General features: G+C 50.5%; 1 protein-coding gene across 2 annotated transcripts in view; it reads right to left on the bottom strand.

Annotated features, from left to right (window-relative positions):
• Window positions 1-6,151: 6,151 nt before the first annotated feature.
• The window catches only part of FOXN1 (forkhead box N1), a 28,020-nt gene continuing 6,803 nt past the window's right edge, over window positions 6,152-27,368 (bottom strand). Inside the window, exons 1-8 of one of the 2 annotated variants that reach the window (XM_006874208.1) lie at window positions 20,528-20,672; window positions 19,689-20,156; window positions 16,939-17,049; window positions 15,097-15,227; window positions 13,824-13,920; window positions 9,871-10,078; window positions 9,177-9,668; window positions 6,152-7,201 (exon numbers count right to left, since the gene is read on the bottom strand). In XM_006874208.1, the coding sequence (XP_006874270.1) occupies window positions 6,882-7,201; window positions 9,177-9,668; window positions 9,871-10,078; window positions 13,824-13,920; window positions 15,097-15,227; window positions 16,939-17,049; window positions 19,689-20,156; window positions 20,528-20,650 (1,950 nt within the window). In that variant the 5' untranslated portion in view covers window positions 20,651-20,672 and the 3' untranslated portion in view covers window positions 6,152-6,881. Of the gene's footprint in view, window positions 7,202-9,176; window positions 9,669-9,870; window positions 10,079-13,823; window positions 13,921-15,096; window positions 15,228-16,938; window positions 17,050-19,688; window positions 20,157-20,527; window positions 20,673-27,368 lie in introns of those variants that run through there. The other variant, XM_006874209.1, reaches the window with a different exon arrangement.

The raw sequence follows: 27,368 nt of genomic DNA on the forward strand, positions 1-27,368 counted from the left end.
AAAAAAAAAAAAAAAAAAGACACCCCTGCGGCTTGGTGCTGGGCCTCCTGTTCCCTCTTAGATCCGGTCATGTTCTGGGGCTCTGACGCCTCTGCTCATGACACCTACTGACCTTGTTTGCTGCCAAGGAGATCCTCTTTTTTTCTGGGAGAAATTCCTCTCACTTCAAACACTTTCCTTAATTTACATATTCTTCCTCTTCTGTCAAATTTTATTTTCCTGAAGATCTTCATTTTCTAATCACACAAACTCTCTGGGATAAGCAAAAGGACTCCTGAGTAGGCATAGCACTGTGGCCAAACTCTTTGGTAAGCAGATGACACCTTTGGGTGAAGAAAAAGACACCTCTTTCTCTGGGCAGGTACATCCCCACCCCAAGGACATGCAGTTTGGCAAAGCTCGGCAAAGCTCCTCTGTGGCAAGATGGCACAGGATTTATAACAGGTTTAAATGGGAGAAAGGAAATACAAAAATACAGGAAACAACAGAAGTTAATCTTTGAAAAATATTATCTTGCTACATTTATTTGGAAGTCTTGGTGTGGTGCTATAGGATAAGCACTGGACTACTAACCACAAGGTCAGCAGTTCAAACCCATCATCCGCTCCTTGGAGACCCTATATAGGGTCACTATGACTTGGAACCAACTCGGCAGCACTTAACAACACAGCAATACATTTATTTGAGTTTATTTTATGTTAAGGAGAGAGCAAGAACAAGGATTTAAGGGAGAACAATGACTTAAATAAATGTGATTAAAGTTTTTGAATACATTAAACATATAAATCAAGTCCACTGCAGTTGAGTCCATTCTAATTCATAGAGACCAAACAGGACAGAGTAGAATTGCCCTATAGGATTTCCAAGGCTGTAAATCTTTATAGAAGCAGATTGTCACATCTTTATTCCGTGGAGCAGTTGATAAATTAAAACCACAAAACTTTCAGTTAGCAGCTGAGTTCTAACTCATAAAATGTATCAAAAACTGGAACTCAACAGATTGTCCTGCTTTTCTGGGTCATGCAAGTTTTCTGCCTTTGATAGGATGCACTTTTCTATCAAAAGTTTTAGTGGGAAGTATTTGAGTTTTCCTTTCTTGACAGGACCTTACACAGTTTCTGGCCTTCACCAGTTTCTATTATACAGAAGCCCGGGTGGTGTAGTGGGTAACATGTTGGGCTGTTAACCACAGGGTCTACAGTTCGAATCCACCAGCTGCTCCTCAGGAGAAAGCTGAAGCTTTCTGCTCCTATGTAGATTTATAGCCTCAAAAACCCTATACAGAGTAGATCGGTGTTGGAACCGATGCATTGTATGCTGTTGTTGTGTGCTGTTGAGTAGGCACAGCAGAAGGAAATACTTACCAGCTTCTGAGCCATCCTTACTGTGACTATGTCAATCCATCTCAGTGGCTGAGCCATCCTTACTGTGACTATGTCAATCCATCTCATTGGCTGAGCCATCCTTACTGTGACTATGTCAATCCATCTCATTGGCTGAGCCATCCTTACTGTGACTATGTCAATCCATCTTATTGGGGTTTTCCTCTTCTTCACTAACCCTGTGCTTTTCCAAGCACGATATCCTTCTCCAGGGACTGGGTCCTCTTGATATCATGTTCAAGGAAGTCTCACCATCCTTGATTCTAGAGAGATTCTGGGTGTACTTCTTCCAAAACAGATTTGCTTGTTCCTTTACCAGGCCACGGTACTTTCGATGTTCTTCTGCAACACCATAATTCGAATACATCGATTTGTACATATGTAACTGATATACTAAGCTCTGGTAGTGTGGTGAGTTACGAGTTGGACTGCTAACTGCAAGATCAGAAGTTCCAATCTAGCAGCTGCTCTGTGAGAGAAAAATGAGGCTTTCTGCTCATGTAAAGATTTACAGCCTTGGAAACCCTATACAGGATTGCTATGAGTCAGAACTGACTCTATTGCACATAATCACCGCAAGTACCAATTGATGTATTATATAATATATAGTAATCTTTGTGTGGTGCTGCAGGATAATGCACTGGACCACAACGTCAGTTTGAACATCAAGGTCACTGTTCAGACCCACCAGCCGCTTCCTGGAAACCCTATACAGTTGGAACTGACTCGACAGCACTTAACAATAACAATCCTAGAATATGGTAGGATCTAGAAGGAAATGGGAAATCCAAGACCCAGCCTCAGAGAAGCATATTGGCTGGGACAGTGTCGTCTCAAACACCAGGTCTCCTGGTGCCCCAGGAGAAGGTTGAGAAATTGGGTAATCAGGAGGTGGGGGAAGTGCCAAGACGGTTTAATTTCCTACCAGAATGGTGGAGAAAGGAGCCCTGGTGGTACCGTGGATAAAGCATTGGTTTGCTAACTGAAAGGTTGGTGATTGGAATCCACTCGCCACTCCTTGGGAGAAAGATGAGGCAGTCTTCTTTATAAAGATTGACAAACTGGAAACCCTATGGAGCAGTTCACCTCTGTCCTGTTGGACTCAACTTCATGGCAGTGAGTATGTATTTTAAAACTGTATATACTACAGATGATATGCATGTGCTTCTATCTAGTTTTCTATCATCTATCTATCCATCAATCTCTCTGGCTGTTATGTGCCATTCAGTGTGTTCTGTTTAGTTCCAATTAGAAGCGCCCATAGAGTTTCCTAGGCTAAAATATTTTTTGTGTGTGTTCTACCTGGACTCCTGGTGTGGCGCTGTAGGATAAACACTGGACTCTGAATCACAAGATTGGTGGTTCAAACCCACCAGCTGTTCCTAGAAAACCTCATACAGGGTCTCTATGAGTTGAAACCGACTCAATAGCACTTAACAATGAAGTCCGACTTAGACTCCTGGTCTGGCATTGTAGGATAAGTACTGGATGGCAAATCATAAGGTTGATGGTTCAAGCCCACTAACTGCTCCTTATGAAACCCTGTACAGGGTCACTGTGAGTTGAAATTGACTCAATGGTACTTAACAACAAGAACAATAGTCCGACCAGTAGTGCTATGGCTCCATACAATAAGCACTGCATTGTGAACCATAAGTTCCAAAGTTTGAGCCCACAAGTCACTTCACAGAAGGATGAGGCTTTCTCCTCCTTCAAAGATTTAAAGCCTCAGAAACCCTATTCAGGGTCGTTATGAGTCAGAACCAACTCCACAGCACAACACCATCCCCATTGTCCTATCTATTGCTTGTCTGAAAATTAATTGCTCATGAGCTTTTAAGACTTTAGACTCTACCAAAGTAGGTTGTAAAACATTGGCTTTGGGGACAATATTATGCCACCTGAGACTATGGTCCTGAGCCCCTAGGCTCATAGTCTGATACCTTCATGGGAGCAGATTGCCAGGTGTTTTCTCCTGTGGACTCGTAGGTTCAAATCCCCAGCCTTTCAGTTAGAAGCCAAGCTGTTGCACAAAAAGGCTCCTTCATATTGCAGGGAGGGGGTGGGGGTGGAGAAATATATGTATATGTTGTTGTGGAGTCCTGGTGTGGCACTGTAGCATAAGCACTGGACTGCAAGCCACAAGGTCGGCAGTTCAAACCTACCAGCTGCTCCTTGGAACCCCTATACAGAGTTGCTTTGTTTGGGAACCGATTGTTATTATTAAGTGCCATTGAGTCAGTTCTAGCTCATAGCGACCCTATATAGGATTTCTGAAGTGGTAAGTCTTCACGGGAGCACAAAGGCTCATCTTTCTTCCAGAGTGGCTCAGGTGTTTGAAGCGCTGACCTTACAGTTAGCAGTCTAATGCTTGTCCTACAACATCACACCAGGACACACACATGCTCTGTCTCTCTCTATATATTGCAATACCTGTAATATTACATGATTTCTAGTGAAAACATCCGTGTACTACTAATACTGTAGTGATTTTTTTGCCGACATTGATAATTGAGGGAAATTCAGGTAAAGATTATGAGTTTAAATTGACCTGAGAACAGTGGGGTGGTTTCTTTTTTTGGGGGTGGGTGGGTAGTGAAAATGAAGATGTAAATGCTTTTCATCCAAGTTTATGAACCTGTGAATTAGAACCAGCTTGATTAATTCCAGGTTTACAACCCTTTAACAAAATGTTGTTTAATGCCATCAAGTTGGTTCCAACTCATAGTGACCCTGTATAGAGTTTCCAAGGTGTGGCTGGTGGATTTGAATCACTGACCGTTGCAGTTCAAACTGATTGCTGTCCAGTGCTTACCCTAACGCCACACCAGAACTCCAAACAAAAGGTTATTGTTGTTATGTGCCGTCACATTAGTTCTGGCTCATAGCGACCCTGTATAGGGTTTCCGAGGAGCGGCTGTTGAGCTTGAACCGCCAACCTTGTGGTTCAAACCAGTCTTTCAGTTCAGACCCTGCATCCACTCAGATGTTTGTCAGTCCAAATTTATGGCTAAACTGTTAGTGTGGAATGGCCAGCAGGGGGCAGCATATGACTGGAAGTGGGGGATTCGTTTCAGAGTGGAGTTGGGGCCTAGTTTTATGTCTGAAGACCAGTCTGATGATAAACAATTAGATCTAAAAGCTGAGCTGCTTGCCACCTGTCTTATTTGTTCTGGGGCCCAACTCATGCCTAGGTGTGCTGCATGGGCTGTTGACTGAGGGTCCCTGGAGGAGATGCCATCTGCTCAACCTAGACTGGCAGTATAGGCTAGGTTTGTCTGAGCACTGTTAAGTCCTCCTAGGAAACATTAGCCTTTCCTTGGGGCTTTGGGTATCACGATACAGGCCCATAGTTGATCAGAGTTGGGATTTATCATCATGTGTGGGCTTGGAAGACAGCCTTCACCTCCTTCCTGTACAGCTGGATGGCTCTTCATGGGTATAGGTGCTGGCCACTTCCTAGCCTACCCTACCTTTCTAGCCCTGGACTCAGTCTTAGAGTCTCTGGGAGGGATGGTGCTGATATAGTGTGGGATTTTTTTATGGGCTCTTCCTCAAAATCATCCTCTGGAGGAGGAAGGTGTTGGTTGGCTATATGCCTCTTGCTCTTGGAGGAAGTCTTGAAGCAGAGATTTTACCTGTGGCTGCTTGGAGACAGACCTGAGATTCATATATGTACTTTTGACTCCAACCCCACCACACCTGCCCCCATCCAATTTCAGGCAAAATTCAAACATTTTGATGACATTAGCTACCTGCTGGCAGTGCTTGGGGTTGGGGGGGGGGGAGCTGTGAATCACAGAACCACCCTCACAGACCAGCAGTGTACAAAGCCCCAGCATCTGCTCCATTGTGTCACTCTTAGTTCCATAGTGTAATCAAGATGATAGCATCTCTTATAACTGGGAACAGGTGGGGACAGGAAGACAGTCTAGAGCGGGGAGATATGAAGGGTGGGAGGATAAGGGAGTGGTAGGTCCCAGAAGGAAGGGGTGTAGGAGGAGGGCTCAAGAAGGCTCATTCTCTCCCTTTCTCTCTGCTCTGCTGCCTCTTCCTACTTCTCTTTGGAAGTTTTCTTGGGAGGAGGCCCTGCCCACCTGCTCCCTTATCCTGATCCATCTAGGAAGTCCTCCTAGATGTCTCACTCTTTGGATTTGGAAACTTCACAGCCCTGGGTGGGAATGGGATAACATCATAGACTCAGAGTGTACAATTGGTGTGATGTGTGGCCTTTTTGCTCACAAGGAGAGGCCCAGAAATGGTAGCCAAGATCACAAGGCACTTGCTTTATTGTTTCAGGACAAGGGACAATGGCAGGCCATTGAAGGGTCTTCTTGTGCTTCATTTGAACCTGAGGCCACCTTCTGGAGTGTTTCGTTATCCCCAGGCCCAGGGTAAACTGAGGGTCCCACTTGGTAGGGTAGGGAATGATGGGCACCTGGGCCACACCCCCTAGCTCCAGGAGCATCCCTTGTACTTTCTGGGTGTCTTGGGTCTGTTAAGCTGTCCAAGCTGGTTGCTGAGAAGAGGCGGAAGGGCATGGGTGCCCCCCTGCCAGCCTATACTAGGCATCCCTTCCCTGAATGAATGCCATCTACCTGAAAGTGTTGGAAATGACTAGAGAGCTGGGGCCTAAACTATGTGAACATCTAGCTAGTGAGGGGGTGAGACTGTGGTGACCAGGAGGGGCCCTTCCTGCATCCAAGACTAGAAGAGGACACATTCAAGTTTTAAAGGGAATTGGGCTCAGTTTGGTCTTGGAATAGATGTTGCCCTCTCCTGTGTGTCACCCAGGGGAGGCCAGATGGAGGATGAGCGGAGCCTGGTCAGAGTGGTGTTACTAAGTGGCAGTATCTCAGGTCCTCTGCCCCCTTGGAGTGCCCAGAGACAACTTGGGGAGAGGTTCTATGTCTCCCCCTCCTTCCTGGGCTGTTGGGATGAAGATGGGGGAATAAATATTGGAGGCTTCTGGGAAAGAATATTCCTGGAGGGCGATAACCTGCAGAGAATGCTGATGTCAGAATGGGGTCCTGAGGTGGTCTTTGACCTGGCATGGGGTTCCTGTGCTTTTGGTAACCAAAGTCCTCAGCTCTCAGTTGCCCCAGAAATGAAGTCAGGTTTTCTTTACATAGAGTTGATTTCTCTGGGTACAAAGTGTGTGGATGGGTTTGCTTTTGAGTAATTTTGTGTATGTGTGTACACGTGGGTTCAAGTGCGGATCTCAGTAAGCTAGGGAGACTTGTTTTCTTCTTGCCCAGAAATTTGTTCTTCAGGGGCCCTGAGTGAGGCGCTGGCCTACCAGGTGGAAGAAATGTGTGAGGGGCAGCGTCCTAGAGTGGTGTCCTCTACACCCCCTGCTGCCAGCTAACAAACAAGTTGGCTTAGTGGCATAAGGGACAGGTAGTGCTTTCCTTCCTTGACCTTTCAGGTGAGCCCAATGTGGGCGGCCAGCTGGGACTTCTAGGTCAGGCAAAGGCTGGAACTGATGCCAGGCACAGCTCATGCCAGGGCCATGGGCTTGGAGCTGGGGCTGAGGTACACAGATGGGCCAGCAGGGGCTGTGGGAGGCGTGGGCTCCAGCTCCATGAAGGCTGAGTAGAGGGTGGTGAGGTGCAGGTCACCCAGTGCCCCGGAACCCCCACTGCCTTGTGCTGCCAGCTCACCCGCCCCACTGCCTGTCTCAGCCAGGCAGGGCCCAGGGGGGAAGCAGTGGGGTGGTGGTGGTGGCGGTGGCATGGAAGATGGTGTCGGCGACGAGGTCACCAGTACCAGGGGGTCCAGGGCCAAGCTATCATCCTTCAGCTGTTCCCACAGATTTCCTGGTATGATGAGGAGGAAGGAGAGAAACAGCTGTCATTGGAAGGCATCAAAAGACCCCTGTCTGGGTGCTCCCTATCCGCAGTGACTCTTGCATTCTGCAGAAAGTAGAACTGAGGTAACATTGACCAGGGCACAGATTCTGTGTGACTTCAGGCAATTGCTGAAGCTCTCTGAACTTCAGATTCCTGCTCCCATGTAGCAGGGTCAAAGCCACAGATTCAGGTGACCTCTGGTGGCTCTCTTGTTTCAGGGGTGAGGGTCAATAATTTAAAAGCAGCTTAATATTAGGGTGTAAGGAGCTCTGGTAGCGTAGTGGTTACGAATCGGGCTGCGAACCTTAAGGTCAGCGGTTCGAAACTACCAGCCGCTCCGCGGGAGAAAGATGAGGCTTTCTACTCCCGTAAAGATTTACACCCTCGGAAACCCTGTACAGGGTCGCTATGGGTCGGACCCGACTCGATGGCACTTAACAACAACAACAATATTAGGGTTAAAAGGAACTTTGGTAATGTAGTGGTTATGAATCAGGCTGCAAATCACAAGGTCAGTAGTTTGAAACCACCAGCTGTTCCGTGGGAGAGAGATGAGGCTTTCTGCTCCCGTAAAGATTTACAGCCTTGTGCAGGGTCACTATGAGTCGGAACCGACTCCACGGTACTTAAATAATAATAAAAATGTAAGGGTTGATGCAAATGCTGTACACTCTGGAGTTAACCTGGGGAGGGGACTCTGGGAACACTTCATCCTGCCACCTGCCCTGGCTTCTAAGCAAGGATCTTCCCACAATGCATTGCTGGTCTCAGTGAGGTGGGTTGAGCATGATTCCCTGGACTTCCTCCACTGCAGGGCCCAGAGGATGAGAGTAAAGCCAGGAAGCACACCTGACTCTGGGAAACAAAAAGTGGAGCCACCTGATCTCCCTCTCTGTGCTGTGTGTCCTGAGGCTCCTGTTCTGAGTATCAGGGCTGCAAATCCTCCCCTCCTTTCTAACTATAGTTCTTAAGTAAGTTACTTAACCTCTCTGTGCTCCTGTTCTCTGTGAAATGGGTTTAAGAATCCCTTCTGTCTTGTCGGCTCAGATGAGCGCATATGTGAAAAAACTAGTATGGTGCCTGATACTTAATAGGGACTCAAATAAATGTTGTGGTGCTATAGGATAAGCACTAGACTGCAAGGTCGATTTGAACTGTAAGACTGGCTGTTCAAATCCACCAGCTGCTCCTTGGAAACCCTTCATAGGGTCGCTGAGTTGAAACCCACTCGAGAGTACTTAACTTAATGTTATTTTTTTCCACATGTCTGTAGTTTCTTCTGGGGCTGCCTGAGCCTTGCTGTCATCTCTGGATTGGGCATAGTAAAGTAAGGGTCTATCTGTGTTTTTTCTAACAACAGCTTTCTAAGACTCAGGCTGACACCCCATCAAATTGGGGACCCACACAGGGGCCTTCACCTGCTTGTGGATATTGCCCACCAGAGGGCACCCAAAAAGTCTGAAGCTTGGGTTGGCACTCTGACCTCCTGTGTCTGGTCTGGCCCAAGGGCCTGGGAGTGCACTGGAGTTTAGATGGGAACAGGTAGACTTGGCCCCATGCAGAGATGGAGGAGGCAAGATGGGGTATAATGGATAAAACCTTTCCCTGGACTCCTACCCCCACATCTATCCCAGACCTGCCCAGCTCTAAGTGCGAGGGTCTCTCTCCTACTTTTGCAGACTATAACTCACTCACAACCAAGTATGAAATAGAATACTAGACCGTTTCCAGCCTATCCAGAGCTGAGAGTAATTTGATGGGATTGTTGGAACATGTTCACGGCAAGGACATTTCCTCTTTGCCCCCTGCTCTGGATGGCAGGGAGCGTGATCCAATGTGCCAATTCTGGCCTTCTCTGCTTCAGCTGAGAGGATGAGTCAGATGGCCTGGTAGGTACACCTCTCCAGTCCTGTCCCACCTCCCTTTCCCACTCACAGCTCACCTTGAAAGTCAAAGTCGGTGAGAGAGGGGTTGATGGCATCCAGGTCGGTGCCAAGGTCTCCATCTGGTAGCAGGGTGTCATGCACGGTCCTGGCAGGGGATGGCTCTGCCAGCAGCTTGGCGCTGTGGCTGGGTGGGGTGTGGGCAGGCAAAGGTGAGTCCTGGGGGGTGCCTGGCTGGGCCCGCAGCTCAAGGTGCCCATCCGGCTGTGGGAACAAAGGCTGTGGGGGTCCAGGAGGGGCCAGGCCTGGTGAGAGGTGCGGGTATGTCTGCCCGTAGCAGGAGGGTGCATGTCCCCCCAGTAGGTCCTGCAGGGAGTTCTTGCCAGGAATGGGGCCAGCTGCTGGGTGCAGTGAGTGCAGCTGTTGGGAGAGCCCAGCTGGGGGTGCCAGAGGCCGGATGGGGCCCGAGCCTGCCAGCCCAGGGGGTGGGCAGCCCAGCAGTGGGGAGCCCAGCTTCTCCCTCTTATCTCCAATGAGGTTGTCCAGCTCTTCTGAAAAGGTCCAAGAGAAGGGAATATCATGAGCATGGATGGCTCAGTGGCCCTCCCCTGAAATGCCAGGACCTTGAGATCTCACTTTCTCTTCAATCTCTCCCACCCCCAGCCTCAAGTCAGCCTTTTCCTCGTCACTTCTCCCTGCTCATCCTTTACACTCTCCTCTCAACCCTCCCAGCTCATGGGCCCATCCCCCCACCTGGCTTGGCCATGCTTTTGCGAACAGCAATGGGGTCTTTCCTCTTCCACTTCTGCAGCTCTTCCTGCATCTTGTCGATCTTAGCTGGATTGAGGGCCCACAGGCAGCCTTTTCGAGAGGAATTTCCTGATTTGTTCTCCACCTTCTCGAAACACTTGTTCAGGGACAGGTTGTGACGAACAGAATTCTTCCAACCATCAGGTGCTGTCTGCCCAGCAAAAGATGCAAGAATTCAGGTTGGTGTCAGGTGATGGGGTCCAGGGGTCCAGAAAACTCCTTTGTTCTTTGGGCACAGAACTGCCTCCCACCCTGGGACTGGCCTCCCTCCTCAAGCTCAGCACACTTTGGTGGTGGTTATGTGCCGTGGAGTCGGTTTCAACTCATAGCGACCCTGTGTAGGGTTTCCAAGGCTGTAAATCTTTATGGGAGCAGAAAGCCTCATCTTTCTTCCACAGCTCGTAGTTTCGAACTGCTGACCTTAAGGTTCGCAGCCCGATTCGTAACCACTATGCTAGAGCGTGTTTTAAACCAATCCATTTTGAGATCTGAAAGGAGCAGATTAAGCACAGAAGCAAGGAAGACAAATGGGAGAGAGTGATGCCACAAGATCACCAAGGGATCAAGGAAGAGAAGTTGAAAGAGACAAGTGTCTTCCCCCAGAGCAGACAGAACTAGCACTGTGAATTCAGACTGCTAGCCTCCTAAGTAGAGACAACACATTTCTGTTCCCTCGTATTGCTATATAGCAGCACTAGCAGACTTAGACACTGGGTTTTGGTTTATGAGAAAGACTGAGCAGAGGTCCTTAAGTATGTCTCCCTGGTGTGAGCCGTGACTCCGGGGTATGGGTCTGTGACTTCCTGGGAGTATGGGGACGGTGTATGTCTCTGGGGATAAGTGTGTGGGAGAAAGTCTCTGTGGCTCTGTGAGTACCCATGAACCTATGAGTGTGTGGGTGGGAGTGTTTGTTTGAGTGTGCCCTGAGGGGGCGTGGCCTGGTGGGGAGGCCAGCCCTCAGGCTGGGGGTGCTCGTGCCAACAGAATAAACACCCATTAGGAGGCCTGGTCATGCCACCAGTGTGGTAATTGTGCCCAGGGAGGGCTGTAAAAACCATTAGGCTGACTCAGTGGGTGAGAGGCGGTGGCGGGGGTGCCAGTGGGCATTCCTCCTGCCCACCCACCTCCCACTCTCTCCCAGGCTCTGTAGCACCATCAAGTGCTGATTGTAGGGAGAAGACCCCCGTGGCCAGTGGGGCCCTTCCACCCTTATCCCCTCATCCCTCCTCTCCCAGCCTGAAATTGCTGCTTAATGAGGGGCGGCCACTCCCTCCTCACTAGCTCACTTGCCGCAGGGAGCAACAGCCCATCTGAATCACGCCTAGTAGAACCAGGCACTAATGCCAGCGTTACTGCAAGTTGCTGGCAGGAGCTGCTGGAGACTTTCTTGTGGGGAGTGGGCTGGTTGAGATGACCCCCTCCTCCCCAAACTCCCCAGGTCATATGGGAGGATTCTTGAGATACCAGACAGCAAGCTGGGGATTCACCTTCAACTCCCATGACAGTCCCCACAAAAGTCAAAGCTCTGTCTCCTCATGGGCAGAGTTAATGGGCACCAGGCCCTTTTATGGCTCCATAAATGTGTGACTATGGGATGCCAGAGCAGCCCCCACCCCAGCCACTTCCTGTTTGGAGGAGGGATGGTCAGCACCAGCAATTATGCCCAGTGGCTGGACACTTCTTCAGCTCTACATCCCTGAGTCACGGGCTATAGATAAGTCTCCTACCTCGGATGCTTTGGCATAAGCGCTGCCCACCTAAGGGTCTGCTCTGTCCTTGTCCCCCCAAAATGACCTTCAAGTGGAGAGAGGGGGAGATGGTAGGGGTATGGGATGTTTGAACTAATTACTTAAGTGGATCAGAGAACTATCAGAGTTGGAAGGGATCTTATGTGTCAACTGATCTACTCAATCATTTTACAGATTGGGAAACTGAGGTCCAGAGAAGAAAGCCTATCCCTTGTTGTTAAGTGCCGTCGAGTTGGTTCTGACCCATAGCGACCCTGTGTAGGGTTTCCAAGGAGCAGCTGTTGAACTTGAACCACCGACCTTGCAGTTCAAATGACTTTGCAGTCTGGCACATTAGCCCACAGCACCACACTAGGACTCTAGCCTATCCCTGTTGTTATTAAGTGTCGTCGAGTCGGTTACGACCCATAGCGACCCTGTGTAGGGTTTCCGAGGAGCCACTGGTGAACTTGAACTGCCGACCTTGCAGTTCAAACGGCTTTGCAGTCTGACGCATTAACCCACAGCGCCACATTGAGACTCCAGCCTATCCCTAGATCACACAAAAAGACAGTGACATAGCCCAGACTCCAGCTCTGTCCCCTAGTTAAAGGCCCCACCCTGTTCACTCATAGGGCCTGCCTTGCCACCTGGTCCCTGTCCCATCCTTACAGATGCTTTCTCTCTGAAGTCCAACGTAAACTCGGGAGTGAAGGAGTGATGCAACTAGCTAATAACAACAACTCGAACCAAAAAAAAAAATAAAAGCTGTTAGACCTCTTCACTCTTCAGCCCCATAAAACAGGGATTACACAGCTCCCAGGAAAAATAATTAAGCCAGGAAAATGAGATGCAGGGAGGGGCTGGGGGCCAGGCTGGGAGTTGGCAGGGAGGGGAGGTTGAGAGGGATAGGGCAGGGCCCTCACTTCCCTCTCTCTAGCCTGGCTCCAGGAAGCCCTAGAGGGCCCTCCAAAAGTTTTGAGTGTTAGGCTCATTTTGCCCCCTGGGGCATGGGGGACAGCATTAGATATGGGCTCTGATGTCTCCCAAATATCAGAAACAACTCCTCCCCCCACCTTCCAGAACCTCTAATCACTATAGTTTTCCATTCTGGCCAGACTGCTCTGGCCCTCTTGCCCCCTCCCCAGTGGATGGCAGCTGAGCAAGACCAAACTTGTTTGAATCTCAGCCTCACATTATCCCCAGGCAGGACAGTTGGGTGGATGATGCAGGTGGAAATCACCCACTGACAGGTGAAGTTGGGCTCTGGATTACCTTGGCCTCATCTTCTACCCTCTGGCTGGCCTTGGACTTTCTAGAAAAAGCACTCTACACGCACAAGCTGTGGTCTTCCTCATACCCTTCTTCCAACCGCCAGTGGCAGGGGCCTGTGCTGCATTAGGTGCAGTGTGTGTGAAGGGCAAGAAGGAAGGGGATGGGGGCGATTTGTGAAGTTTCACAGCTCAGCCCAGCAATGGATCCTACCTGCGGTGTGACCTTGGGCAGATGGATCACCTCCAGATGTGTTTGCCCGTCAGGGGAGAAGGGCCCTGTCTTGATTCTACAGAGTGAGTTGGGTAGAACCCCCAGAAGCCCCCTCAGGGGATGACAGGAACTACATCCTGCCCATGGGGGGCGGGGTGTAGGGGGTGTTAGGTGAACTAGCCAGTTTCCTAGGTCACACAAAGACTGTGAAGCCCACACCCTGTCTACAGAGGCAGATTGTAATCTTGCCCTGGAAGGCAAATGGGTTCTATGGCCCCAGAATCCCATGTCACTTTGGCTGTCTAGTTCCCACCTAAATTTCTCCAGTCACTCAGGGGTAGGGACAGACTCTCATTTCTTCCTAAACTTTTTCTCCTCACTTGAGGTAGGCAGATACTTCCTGAAGGCTACCAGGACTGATATAGCTTGTTAGACCTGGAGAAGGTCTAAACAGGACCTACTGAGAAACTGGGGTGAGTGGTTTGAGCTCCCTGCTCTCCACATGAGATCCTGCTTCAGGAAGTCTGTCCTGAGGAGGACAAGAGAAGACATGTGAGGAGACAAGTCCCCTCCTAGCTTTCATTCTAATTCTTGCCCCACCTCAGGGTCACATCCTCTGACTTCAGGGAGGTTTGACTTGCCCGGGACTTGGGGGTGGGGGATAGGAGTGGGTCATAGGCTCACCTTGAAGTAAGGAAAGTGTTCCGTCATAAAGTTGTAGATCTCGCTGACAGGAAGGCTCCCGGTTTTACTGTTCTTAAGGGCCATGAAGATGAGGATGCTGAAGGCAGAGAAATCCTCTGAAATTTTGAACCTTTGTCCAGGCTCTGAGCCCACCCATAACCCATAACCCCCATGACTGAAGTAGTGATAGAGGAATAACCAGCTGCAAAATTAATAGGTGAAGAAACTCTATGATGTTGAAAGGAGAGGAAATGGCAAAGTATGCTTAAATGTCCACTGAAGCCAGCCAGGGATGGGAGTATAGGAGGGTCTTGTGAACTCCAAGAGATCTGGGTTTGGTTTGGGGCTTAGCCAGTCACCAGCTGTGTGTGATTTTGTAACCTCTCTGAGCCATTTCCCTCAGTTTTGAAGTGAAGAAAGCAATATATTTCTTAGAATTGTGAGGGTTAAGGCCTAGCACATAGAAGGCCCTCCTTGCACGGGAAGTTGTCATTACCATAATCAGTCCTCAGTCAACTGCTGGAATGCTGGGTAGTAAGGGAGGGAACTCAGGTTTCTTGAGCCTCTGCAATGTGCCAGGCATAGTATCTACAGTCTCTCACTTAATCCTTTCCTTAGTCCTGAATTGCTGTCCCTATGATGGATAAGCAGAGGCTCAGAAAGATTAACTAACTTGTTTGAGGTTTCACAGCTGATAAGTTCCCGAGTCTGGACTTGAACTTCTGGACTCCAAGAGCTATGTATCACACTATCTCTCACAAATCCTTTGTGTTCCTCGCAGATGTTTGTGTTCTTTTTCCTTCCTGTGAGTTCACACTAGCTGAAGACCTGGCCCCACACAGGGCCTAGGATCCAATAAGTAATTGTTGGTTGTACAGATGGAAGGGTCTCCCAGATGGGCTGGGTACTGCTGTTCTGGTCTTTAAAGCACAGCCACACAGCAGTCCCACCAGCTGCCACATGGTGAATGAGTCTTCAGCCTTCATCCATCTCCTATAAAGCTTTGTTTGACTTCTCTCTGTATCTGGGAAGTGGGAAGGGGACAAGCACCTCCTAAACTCACCCTAGGGCATTAGCATCCACATGACTTTCCAGGGTTAAATAAGAGGTCAAAGGTGATCTAGTGTAGCCCCCTCCTCCATGCAGGAATCTTCTCTCTAGCCTCCTCAGCCACCTCCTGTGAGTACCCTTTCACCCTGAGGATTCCATGCCTACGTTTCCCAGGGGCTCCTCTGGCCCTCCCTCTCCACCCCAAGAGTGCAGGGAAAGGTACCTGTAGGAGTAGATGGGTTTTGGGAAGAGAGGCTGGTGCCCATCGGTGCTGGCCTGCGGTGCGATCCGCTGGTATGGGTAGTGTGAGGAGCTCAGGTAGGGTACAGGGTAGCTGCCACCACCTGGTGAGTACTGCAGAGGTCAAAGGGCAGAGTGGTTTCCAAGGCAGCTCCTCCTCCCCTCTCCCCATTCATTTACATTTAGAGAGGGAGCTGAGGCTAGATTCTACTCTTTGTGGTCATGGGCTTCACTTCCCCTTCCCCAATGGCAGAGCCAAGGGTGTGAATGTCTGAGGACCTGTTAGGAGACCCACAAGAGATCTTGGATTTAGGATCTCAGAAGTCTCAAAGCTGCCTTCGTCCAGCTCCTTCCATTTGGATCTTGTGGGCACTTTGGTGGCCCTGGTTATGAGACAGGACCCTGACTAGACTAAAGAGTCTGAGGGGAAACTTGTGGCCCCTGCACCTTTCCAGGCAGGTGCCCCAGGCCTTCCTTGCATCTCACTGAGCAACTGGGCCGGAAGTGGAATGTCCAACCTGGGTGTTTGCTGGGCACTGACTGCCACCTTTTACGAGTTTCAGTGGCTCTTTGAAAGGGCTGGTCCTGATGGTGGGTAGGTGGGGGTAGGAGGTGGTTTTACGGCAAAGGGAGTGGCTGTGGTGCCAGGGATGGTGTTTTATGGGAGGGGGGGCAGGAGACTCTGACTCCCCCAGCTGCTCCAGGCTGAAGTACTCTTTCCAGGTCACCTGAGAGACACTTATGACTGAGTCACCTCTTCTCTGGGTCCATAAAGCCCTGGGTGCGGCCATCTTGTTTGTGAAGGGGGTACAGAATGCAGAGGGCATCAAAGCAGGGTAGGGGCATGGTGAGGCCACTTAAGGTCTGGTGACCCCTTAGCCCTGCTGTGACTCTGTCTCTGGGGGGTAAGCTGACACTGTATTCTGGGTCAGACCCTAAGTCTCAGGATGGCTTCAGCCATTTCCTTCCCAGCAGTGAGGGTGTGTCTTCACTCGTTCCCTCAAATTCCCTCCATCTCTTTCTTTTCCCCACAAAGTAGGCAGCCTGCCCCCTCCTCCCAACCTGTGTCAGTCTCCCTGACTTTGCCAAGATCAGGGCCAATGCCAAAGAGCTTGAAGTAGAACCTGCTCCACAAGCAAGGCCTGTCTCAATGCCAGGCTGCAGGTGGATGGAGCTGGGTGCTGGGCAGCCACTTGCTCTGTCTTGCCCGGTGACTCCTGGGAGCTGCCTGGCTGCTTTGGGGCTCTTTCCTTTATCTTTTTCAAAATCTCCATTCTATCAGTGTAGAGAAATTACTTGGCATCCTTACATCTAGGCAGTGGGGTAGGGAAGGGGAAAAGGGTAGAAACTAATGGAGATCTGGAGCGTTCCAGGTGGGAGGGACCCCTACCTTCATACCTGGTGTCCACTCTTTATAGGCTAAAGGGCCCAAGTCATGTAGCAAGATGGTGGCAGCCCTAGCATCGTGGGTCGTACTACACACTCCTTTTCTCTCTGCCCCATCTATCCTTGGTGATGTTCCCCTTCCTTCCCTTTTTGGTTCACATCCGGTCCCCGTCCCAATCTCAGCTTGGCTCCCTTGTCTGATACCTCTCAAGCCCATCTGCTCTGAGAGAAGGGCAACTGCTTCCCTCCCAATTAGCCACTGCTCTCTTTACCCTACCCTCCACCTTTCACACACAAGGTGACCCAGTATGAGGTTCAGGTCCTTACTGCCCTTACCTGTGATCCAGTACACACACTCATATACACACGCACACACTGGAGAGCCCTCAGAAGAATATCATGAGACCCTAAGGAAGACTGCCCACTTGCCCAGACCTACCTGATGAAAGGGAGGCTGAGAGGGGCAGTACATGTGTTGCAAGGGGGGCTGGTAGCAGTACATTCCAGGACCACTCTCCAAAGCTGGGGGCTTGACCTTGACCTCTGACCCCTGCTGGAAGAGAAAGCAGATGACCAGACTAAGCTTTATTTTCCTCCTTTCTTTCCAGCGTCCAAACCTTTGTTTGACACAAAAGCAGCCCCTGCTCTTCTTCTGGAATCCTGGTGTGTTGCTGTAGGATCAGCACTGGACTGAGAACTACAAGGCAACTCAAACTCATCAGCTGCCCCTTGGAAACCCTATACAGGGTTGCTATGAGTCAGAACCGACTCAACGGCACTTAACAACAACAACTCTTCCTCCATGAAGCTTATTTCTGGAGAAAGAACAGAGAGGGGCAGAGCTTTTGCTAAGGGCACACAGCAGGTTAGTGATGGAGCTGGGATTGGAATCGACAGTGCTCCCTCCCCACCACCTCACTCCAGTTGAGTGACTGTGATGATCTAGAAAAGTAGAGGGGAGTGGGCAGTGGTCACCCTGAGGCTGGAGATCTCCTAGACTGGCACAAGGATCTAGTGCCTGACCTCAGCTCACCAATCCCAGTGCAAGGCCTGCTGGTTTAGAGCCCCCAGCAGCTCAGAACAGGTCCACAAAGGACATCTAGAACAGGCCACAGCTCCAGAATTCCCAATAAGGAGCCATAGTGGGTGGGGATGGAGGAGGAAGATGAACCATGGGAAATGGTCAGACAAGCTCGTCCAGCTGTGGCCCCTAGGCCCCTGCCACTTCCTCCTCTACAAAGCTCAGGGCAGCTCAGCATGCTCTCTGGACGGTGTCAGTCAGTCCTTTTCACTCTATAGCCTGGTCATTCCCAACTCGGAGCGTCCACCCATTCCTGCAGGGAGTCTATCCAGTTGTAGGTCTGTGTGACCCACTCTCAGCCCTAGGCACAGGCTTCCTGCAGCAGAGCTAGTGATGGTGGATGGATACTGGCTTCCCATGGGACTGTGAGTCCCCCGGAATCTAAGGGGTGAGTGAGAAATTGGGCCCTGGTTGGTAAGCCAAGCCTGGTGGAGGAGGACCGCTTTGCCTGGGGTCACCAGGGGCCTCAGGACATTGATATCTGAGTCCTAGTGGGTCAAATCAGCAGGAACTGCTGTCGGGATGAACCCTAGGGTGGTTGATGCAGAGATTGATGTAATCACAGAATCTCAGGCCTGGAAGGGCCAGGAACACTTATGTCCAAACCCCTCATTTGACAGATGATGGGGCTGAGTCCAAAGAGAGGAAGTAATGTGCCCAAGGTCACCCAGCCAGTCCATTAGTGGTGTGGTTCTCTGGGCCTCAGCTCTTCTTCCCTGTGCAGGATAAGAGTGTAGTCTCAAATAGCAGCCTCACCTCTTAAAGGCTAGGGGACACCTTGAGCAAGTTACCTAGCCTCTGCGAGCCTCAGTTTCCTCATTTGCAAAATGGGGATAGTGGGAACTCTTAGAGAGTTGGCGTGAGGATTAAAAAGGCACTCAAAAGAAAGCCTGGCAGAGTGACCAGGGGGTGGTGTTAGTAGATATTTGGGGGAAGTAGCTGAGACTTTGGTGCTTTCCTGTGGGCTGTTTTCATGCACCAGACGTCATGAAAGGCTCGAGTCAGAACTAGGTCCTGTCTTGGCCACATTCAGTAGAGATCCAATCTCCTCCTTTATCTTTCAAGCCTGGGAAACAGACTTTTGTTGAGGGTGGCTTGGGGCTGGAATGGGGGCCTGTTTAGGAGAAAGGTAAAGAGGGCTAGTAGGCACTGGAGTAGGTATTATGTGCCGTAGAGTCGGTTCCGACTCATAGTGATCCTCTGCAGGGTTTCCGAGGCTGTAAATCTTTACGGGAGCAGAAAGCCTCATCTTTCTCCCGTGGAACGGCTGATAGCTTCGAACTGCTGACCTTGCGGTACGCAGCCCGATTCGTAACCACTACACTACCAGAGCTCAGCTCAGGCTGAACCAATTCATGACTTACCACCTCTGGGGACTGCCAAACCAGAGCAGGGGAGGAAGGAGCAAAGCTTCTTTTAGCTTTGCTCTTCAGCAACATTATGATGCAGATAATGTTAACTTTACTTTTTGGATAAGGCTCAGAGAGTTTAAAGTGACTTGCTAAGGTCACCCAGCTTGTGGTTATGGTTGTGAAAGGACATGTTGACCTTCCAAAAATGTCTTCAAGATATTTTTTGTCAATATAACCAGGCCTTACGCTGGGCCAAGAATGGGATCATCGGGAAGAGTCCCCTCAAGAAGACTTTGTCCTCTCTCAACTGGGTAAGCTGATGCTGGGGAGCGGAAAACTGCTCTGTAGCTCCTCCCCCAAACGCTTTCTCTTGGCCTCTGGAATGTGTTTTTCTTCTCACATTTGCATATAGGCGTGTTGCTCTGGCTGGGGATTCTTGACACTTAAATAAACAGAGAGAAGTCATACACTGGGATCCTGACTCAGGAGCCTCTGGGAAGCTGCCAGCTTCCTTAGCCTGACCTGCCTTTCCCATCTTACCCCAGCCGCGCAGGGGCCAGGCCAAGGTCCTCTCTCTAGCTGACCTGGAGGTCCATGAAGCCAAGAGGCCCCAGCTCTCTGAGCTTGCTGCTTCCATGGTACACACTGACCCTGAATGGAAAGGTCTAGAAAGGGACGGCGAGGAGTTTGATCTCTTTGTAGGTTACAGGGAGAGGAGTCAGGTCTCATGGATGCCTACTGACCGATGGTACTCACCAGGATTTGGGGGTTGTGCTCCTGGCTTGGGTAGGGAAGCCCATTGCACCAGGCCTCTGCTGAAAAGCCAGGCAGGAAAGCCTCTGCTTCGCCCACATCCACAGGGATCTCTTCAAAGACTTCCAGTGGCCCCAGGGTCTTAAAGGAGCGTCCATCATGGGCCAGGGCAGTCTGGGCCTCAGGGAAGACGTCCTCATGGAAATGCCGTTTGTACGGGTGGAAAGGCACATGGCTGCCCTTGAGGAAGCGTCCCGGGCTGCCTGCCGGGCCCTCCTCAAATCCAAAGCCACTGGGGTACTTGTCCGAGGGTGAGAGCCGGAAGGGGCCCAGGCTGGGGCCCGCTGGGCAGTGGCCCTGCACTTGCTCAGGGCCTGGTGACGCGATGCTGGGGCTGTGTGGGGGCAGTGAGGGTGCTCTTTCTGGAGGGCCATCAGGCACAAAGGATGAGCAGCTGAAGCTGGCGTGCTTCTAGGTGGACAGAGGAGAGAGAACCTATAAGTGGAGTTTAGTAGGACTGCAGACCTGCCAGGATCCTACTCTATGCTGGGGTGAAGGGGTCTGTGAAGGGGTCTGTGGCTGGCCCAGATGATGGAGGAGACACAACCTGCCCTTGGAAGTCCCAGTCTAATGAGGACACCCTGCCACTAAACCTTGGAAGTGCCAAGTCTGATGGGGCTCCCCCAGTCCTGCCCTAGGAAAGCAGAGACCTGGGTCTAAACACTTCTGGATCATGGGGTCACTGAGTGCTTGCTTGCTGGTGGAAGGGATAAGACAGACCCTGGGGGTGGCTGGGTAAGGGGTGACTGGCCCATCTGCTGGCCTTGGTGCAAAATACTTACGCTCTGTGGGGCAGGGGAGCCTGGGAGGCCCGGCGCCTGCATGAGGTCCCCTTGGGGCTCGCCCTCCAGTCTGGTGGGGCCCGGCAGTGTGATGTCAGATTGTGGTGGGAGCAGCGACACCATCACCCAGTCCTGGCCTCGAAGAAAGCCGGCTGCGATGAGAGCAAGGACCAGCGTCCAGGGGTGACCAGCCCAGGTCCACTCCCACCCCATCCCTCCATCCAGTCATCAGAGAGACAGACAGGCAGACAGAAGGACAAAATTAAGATACATCAGAACCAGAAGGAAACAGACAACAATGGGTACAGAGCGAGGATCAAGGGAGCCAGCCAGGTGCCCTGGGAAGAGGGTGGGCTTAGTATGTCTGAGGGAAACCCTGGCTCCTTGGGCTTAGTCTCAACTGTGAGGGGCTGGGCTAGGCAATCTCTCTTCAGTAAGGATAGAAGGATGCTGGGGTCAGGTAGGGCCCAGGAATGTGGTGGGGGCTATACTGTAAAGCAACTAAATCTTCAGTGGTGGCTGGACTTGGGGCACCTTTGGGGTCCTATCCTGGCAGCATGACCACAGTGTACAGCTGGGGGCTCGAGGGGTCTGGCATTACCTGGTGGCTCCTGGACCTGTGAGGCACTGGAGATGTCACTGACTCACTGTGTGATGGTCAGCATGTGCTGTATTCACCTACATCCTCCAAACTCCCACACTTACCTATGACTTTGTGCAGGCCCTGGCCCTTTCTCCATTTGAAAAGCTAGGTGCTTGAACTAGATGGTGTCTGAGGATGCTTTCTGCTCAGACCTTTTAGAATTATAGGAGAACTCTGACCTCAGCATAGCTGAGTGCTTAAGAAAGCTCAGGGCTCTAAGCCAGGCTTGGGCCCTGCCTCAGTGAGTTCTCTGAGCTTCAGCAGCATCACTTATAAAATTTCACAGAACTGTAAGTATTAAATGAAATTATGCATAGAAAATACTATGTGAAGTCCTGGTGTGGTACTGTAGGCTAAGCACTGGACTGCTAACTGCAAGGCCTGTGGTTCAAATCTACCAGCTGATCCTCGGAAACCCTCTACAGGGTTACTATGAGTTGGTATCAACTCAACGGCACTTAACAACAACAAATTGCTGGATAAATGTCAGCTCTCATTAAAACCATTATCTGTAAGGCTGTTATTACCCTCAGCTCTGCCTTCTCCACCTGCATAGGGCAGCTCCTCTTGAAGTTACTCCTTTGGCCTAGGCCGTTTCTAATAAAAGCTATCATTTACTGATGGTTTGGAGTCCTGGTGTGGCGCTGTGGGTTAATGTGCTGGACTGAAAAACTGGTTTGAACTACAAGGTCAGTGGTTCAAGATCACCAGCCACTCCTTGGAAACCCTATACAGAGTCGCTATGGGTTGGAATTGACTCGACAGCAAACAACAACAATGGAGGGTCTGCTCTGGCTAGCCATTGTATAAATGATTTGTAAGATTTTTTCTCATAAAATTCTAACCACAAACCTGTGAGAAAGGAACATTTTTAACTCCACTTTCCAGATGCAAAAACTGAGGCTTAGCGGGGTTATATAACATTCTCACAGCACATACTAATTTTTGACAGTTCAGGATTTGCGCCAAGATCTGACAGCAGGCCCTGTACCCCTCTTCCTGTTTCTTCATTTGCTAGGGGGTGAGGGTGGAAAGTGGGAGAAGCTGGAAGGTTTATATTAATTCCCCCTATACAAGACTCCTATACAAGCTGTGGGCTAATGCATCAGACTTCAAAGTCATTTGAATTGCAAGGTCCGTGGTTCAAGCTCACCAGCGGCTCCTTGGAAACCCTATACAGGGTCGCTATGGGTTAGAATCAACTCTATGGCACTTAGCAACAACAACAACAACATACAAGATTCCCTGAAGCCTTTCCCAGGTCATGCTGTCCAGGAATTCTGGGAGGAGGGATGACTTTAGGTCACAGTGTCCTGAATGGGGTGGGTACATCTTTGTTAAATAAGCCATCTCCTTTATTTGGCAGAGGGGGTCATGGGGACAAGGAGGGGAGAAAACTTGCCCTAAGTCCCACCAGGATGAGTGGCAGAGGGGGCTGGTAACTGAGGTCCAGGTGGGGAATGGTGGGGAGGCTCTCCCGCCTCTCCAAGAGTCCTTATCAGCCCTTCTCCATGTCCTGGCGCCTGCTCACTCGGCAGTGCTAAATGTGGCGTGACTGGGGAAGCGCGGAGCTGGCCGTAACTGGACACCGAGATGGAGCAGGCCTGGGGCCCGAGTGTGAGGCAGCCCATCTCTGGCTCTGCATGATCGCCTGGCCTGGCCCCCGTTCCCTGGACAGCTCCTCCTGGACAGTGTGGGCCTGCCTGCCACACCTCACTGGCCCAGGGCTGCTTCCCCGGGAGGTGGTGCAAGGTTTGGCACCTTCCCAAAGCGTTCTCCAGCTCCTCCAGCTGCAAAGCCAACAGCAGCCAGGGGGCCCCTACCTCCTCCCCAAAAGGGGGCTTTGTATTGGTGGGAAAGTGGTAGCTCCCCTCCTTGGAGGCAGGAACATGGTGGTGATGAGCAAGAATTTTGGACTTGGGTAGACCTGTGTTTGAGTCCCAGCTTTGCCGTTTTCTGGCTGTGACTGAACCACCTTTATCTCCCTATGTCTCACTTTCCTCATCTGATAAATGGGGATATGGATCCACCTCCCAGGGTTGTAATAAGGATGGAATGAGATGGTGTATATAAGGTACATGGAAAATGCTCAAGGACACATATCATACATCTGGTCTCAGTTGGTCAAATGTGGTTGGGTCCAAGGCCCTCTGACCCTAGACCCTATAGTTTCCCTTAGGAGCCCTGGGGAGACTGACTGAGAAAACCTTTCCCCAGGTGGCACCTGCCCTTGCTAGTTCTTCCTCACTGCCTGGCTGCCATTCACTGGGGCTTCAGAGGACTCAGACCTGTTCCTCCTCCTGAGGGTCTCGAAGCCCCCACAAACAAGATTGGAAACCGTGGAGGAAAGACTTATTATAAACGCTATGCAGAGTTCAGAGGGCTTGCCCTTCAATTTTCATGGAAAGTGCCGAAGTCTCTGAGTAGTCTTCCATCTACGGTTTTCTGTGGGCAGGTTTTGTAAGTGGTGACCTGGTTTGGTGGCCATGACATCCCCTCAGTCCCCTCACTTGAAGCTCTATTTTACAAATGAGGAAAGGAGGCCCAGGGATGTTGGATGATTTTCCTAAAACTGCACAGCCCAGTCCCTGACCAGATGCCTTTGAAAAGGCATTCCAGGCTCAAACTGGGCAGAGGGGCTCCAAGAGGTGTATACGAGGGCTCAGCCCTGTCCAATACAGGAGAAGGACTCACTGGGAGAAGGACAAGTTTGCTTTAGCCCTTCAGACCTCCCTGGAGTAGTCACCAGGGTTCCTAAAGTTGGATGATCTAGATTGAAAGCTCTGAATCCCAGTAGCTGTGAACTTTGGTTGGACAAGATGTTCAACTTCCTTTCCTGGGCCTCAGTTTCCTCATCTGTAAAATAGAGCTAATAATACATACCTCTCTTGAGGATTAGATGAAATATTGCTTGTAAATAGCTTAACATATAGTACGTGTTCAATAAATGATAGCTATTATTAATAATTAGCAGTGGGACAGTGTTAATTTAAGGTATGAGCTGGTGGGGGAAGGGGGAGACCAGAGGGAACTCCCCTTTCCTTCCTCCCACCTTCTCCTCCTTGACATTGACCTCCCCTTTTAGCAGAGACTAGCCTCAGCTATTCCTGGCTCAGTGGTACAGCCAGGACCTGTAGAAGCTCTAAGGGATTAGAGTAGCAAGGAGTGGGTGAATCTGTTGGTTTGGATCTCTCAGGAGGCCTCTGTGATGGTTCCAGTGTCCTGGGGCTGGCATCTCTATAGGAAAGGAAACTTCCATTGAAGTCCAACCTTTATCCTGGCTGCTGTCATTTCAGGGAGCATGATGAAGGTGGGTAGGCAAATATAAATCAAGTTAACCAATGCAGGAGGTACAGCCAGTTTTCTACTCCCTTCTCAGATCCCAGGAACTACCCTAGATGGCTCTCACAACTCTGTCACTTTAATGTGGGTTTCCATAATCTACAACCTGCTGTCTTCTCAGACTGGAACTAGGCCAGGGCTGCCAATGGTGGACTATGCCCTGCGGTCCTCTTGACTGTAGGATGTTTCACATCTACTGAGCATTTTGCAGTTTACAAAGCACTTTCATAGCCATTATCTAATTTCATCCTCCTTCTGCCCCTGAGGGTAGCAGGCAGTAGTGTGTCGGAGCCAGCTGGTATGGACTTGCAAGAGTCAATTGTACCCATATTATCCCAACTCCAAGACCAGTGAAATAGACCTAAAGTAACGTAGGGGAGAGGATTTACCCATTCCCATGTAAATTAGTAAATGCTACAAATCAGAGCCTTGTGTTGTTGTTGCTGTTGTTGAGATCAGCACACCCACTAGCAGGAAAGTAAAGTTATTAACCTCATTTTTTAGGGGAGCAAATTGAGGCCCAGAAAGAGGAAGTGACATGTCCAGGGCTACACAGCTGATAGTGCAAACCCCATCTCTTCATTCTCAGGCCTCGAGATCCCCAACTGCACCCCTAAAACACACACTCCAGGGATGTAACCCCGGAAAAACATGTGGCAGAAGACCATGAATATCTGGGCATTCTGTCTACCATCTAAACTCGAACCTTTGCCTCTTCTCTTCTTACTATGGTCTTTGAGGAGTTGGGAGTTAGGTGTGAGGAGCAAGGGAGTAAACTTGTTCTGCCGTTGAGCAGAGGGAAGAAAGCAATGACCTCCCCTCTCTGGCCTGAGTAGGTGAGAAGTTCCCCAGAAAGCATGGCAACAGTGATCAATAATATGGGCGGCCTGATGGCACAGTGGATTAAGCATTGGGCTGTTAACTGAAAGGTCAGTGGTTCAAACTTATCAGCTGCTCCAAGGGAGGAAAAGATGAGGCAGTCTGCTTTCGTAAAGATTTACGGCCTCAGAAACCCTATGGAGAAATTCTACTCTGTCCTACAGAGTTACTATTAGTTGGAATCCACGCCACAGTTGTGGGTAGTAGGTTACTGTATCCCTGCTTCGGGCCCTTCTCACAACAGCCAAGCCCTACCCATCCACCTCTCCCCACTTCTCAGAGCTCCCAGCCCCAGCCCCTTAGGACTCAGGCAGAAGTCATTCATGGATGGATGCAGAGGTGACCCTGTTTGCTGGCTTTGTGACCTTGGACAAGTCTGGAACTGTCTGGACCTCAGTTCCCTTATAAGTTAAGATAGGTATTGGGACCATTTGCATCTAAAGATGCTGAAGCTGGCCCTGTGAAGGTGTATATGGTATCCCTGCTCTGCCTTCAGGAAGATTCCCTTGGGGGGAAATCCTCAAGAGGGGCTGAACAACTGGGTAAGTTATTGCACCCAGATGGGAGGTGCTGTATTATCATCCCCATTTTATGGATGAGGAAACTGAGACTCAGAGAAGTTAGTCCAACTTGCCCAAGTTCACTCAGGCTAGTAAATTATGTTCCCTGGATTCAGATCCAGGCTTCAAAGCCAGTGTGCTTAACCACTACGCCACATAGCCCCACCTTGGAAACACCTCAGCCTCCCTACTCACACCCGGAAGTCAGAGTGATGATGGTGTGTGTGTGTGGGGGGGGGCGGCAAGGTTGGAGGTTTCCTTGCGAGGGTGGTCCCTGCATCCCCTTTGGGCAGTTGAGTCACAGAGGGCAGGCAGGCATGGGGCATTGAGGGCCCTCACCAGACTCCATGTTCATGTTCCCTCCTACTCCCGCTGCCTCTAACCCGCCCTTTATGAGCGAGGTGGAGCCGGCTCAGTTCCGCCTTAATGGTTTCTGTTGCTGGCTGCGGCAGCATGTTTTACGAGGGGTGGGGCCCGTGCTCAGTGCTCGCCTGTGACCCCACCCGGGACTCCGCCTGCCTGGCTGTTGGGAGGGGTTCCTTGGAGGAGCTCCGTAATTACTTATTGGGGGGGGGGGAGGAGGGATGGTGGCAAGGAAGGACCTGGGGGACATCCCTGAAGCTTAGTTATCCCAGGATACTACAAATCTAGGGGTATCAAGAAGGAAGGAGTTTCTAGTTCCCTTCTTCCCATCAAGGTTGGGGGTTCTGAGGCAAATATTCTGTCCCCTTTAGTTCTTGATCCTGCCTTAGTTCAGTGATTTCAGAAATGAATCAGTGGCCCCTGCCTGAAGTTCTGATTAAAGTGCTTTGTCAAGCAGGTAGCGATGGAATGGGCAGAGCGTGCAGTGAAAAAGAAAAAGGATGAAGAGCAACTGTATCCCCTATGTGATGCTTTCCTCCAAACTGAGGTCCTGACACCTGCAGCTCAGTCATCCTCCTCCTGTCTGATGGGCTCAGAGTACCACTCAGTATGCCCTTCCTGAAAACGTCCAACTATCTAACCTCAACCCTCTTGTCTTATCTTCCTGCCTTTCACCAAGGACCCTCCAGAGCTAGGTAAGGGCAATGGATGCATCCCACATCCAGGGCTCCAACAGCTTCCTGATCTCTCACTCTCCTTTGCTCAGCACTCCTTTCTCTCCTCCATTCCTGGCTAACTCTGGGCAGTTTCCCACCTCTCTAGCCTCACTCCAGCCCCTGCCACCCAATCCTGACCCCAAAGGAACCCAGTCCAAGCACTCACAGTGGGCTCTGGGCCATGGCCACCATCACGGCTTCGGGGAGTCATTCAGTCCAGCAGCTTCCCCAGGAGCCTCCATCAAGGTATAAATACTCCCACATGCCTAGACCAGCCCCCTGCCTGAGGGCTGGGGCGGGGCTGTCTCCCCAGGCCAGGTAGGCAAGTCACATGCCCC

The sequence above is a fragment of the Chrysochloris asiatica genome, unplaced genomic scaffold (genome assembly GCF_000296735.1).
Source record: "Chrysochloris asiatica unplaced genomic scaffold, ChrAsi1.0 scaffold00266, whole genome shotgun sequence".
Lineage (NCBI taxonomy): Eukaryota > Metazoa > Chordata > Mammalia > Afrosoricida > Chrysochloridae > Chrysochloris > Chrysochloris asiatica.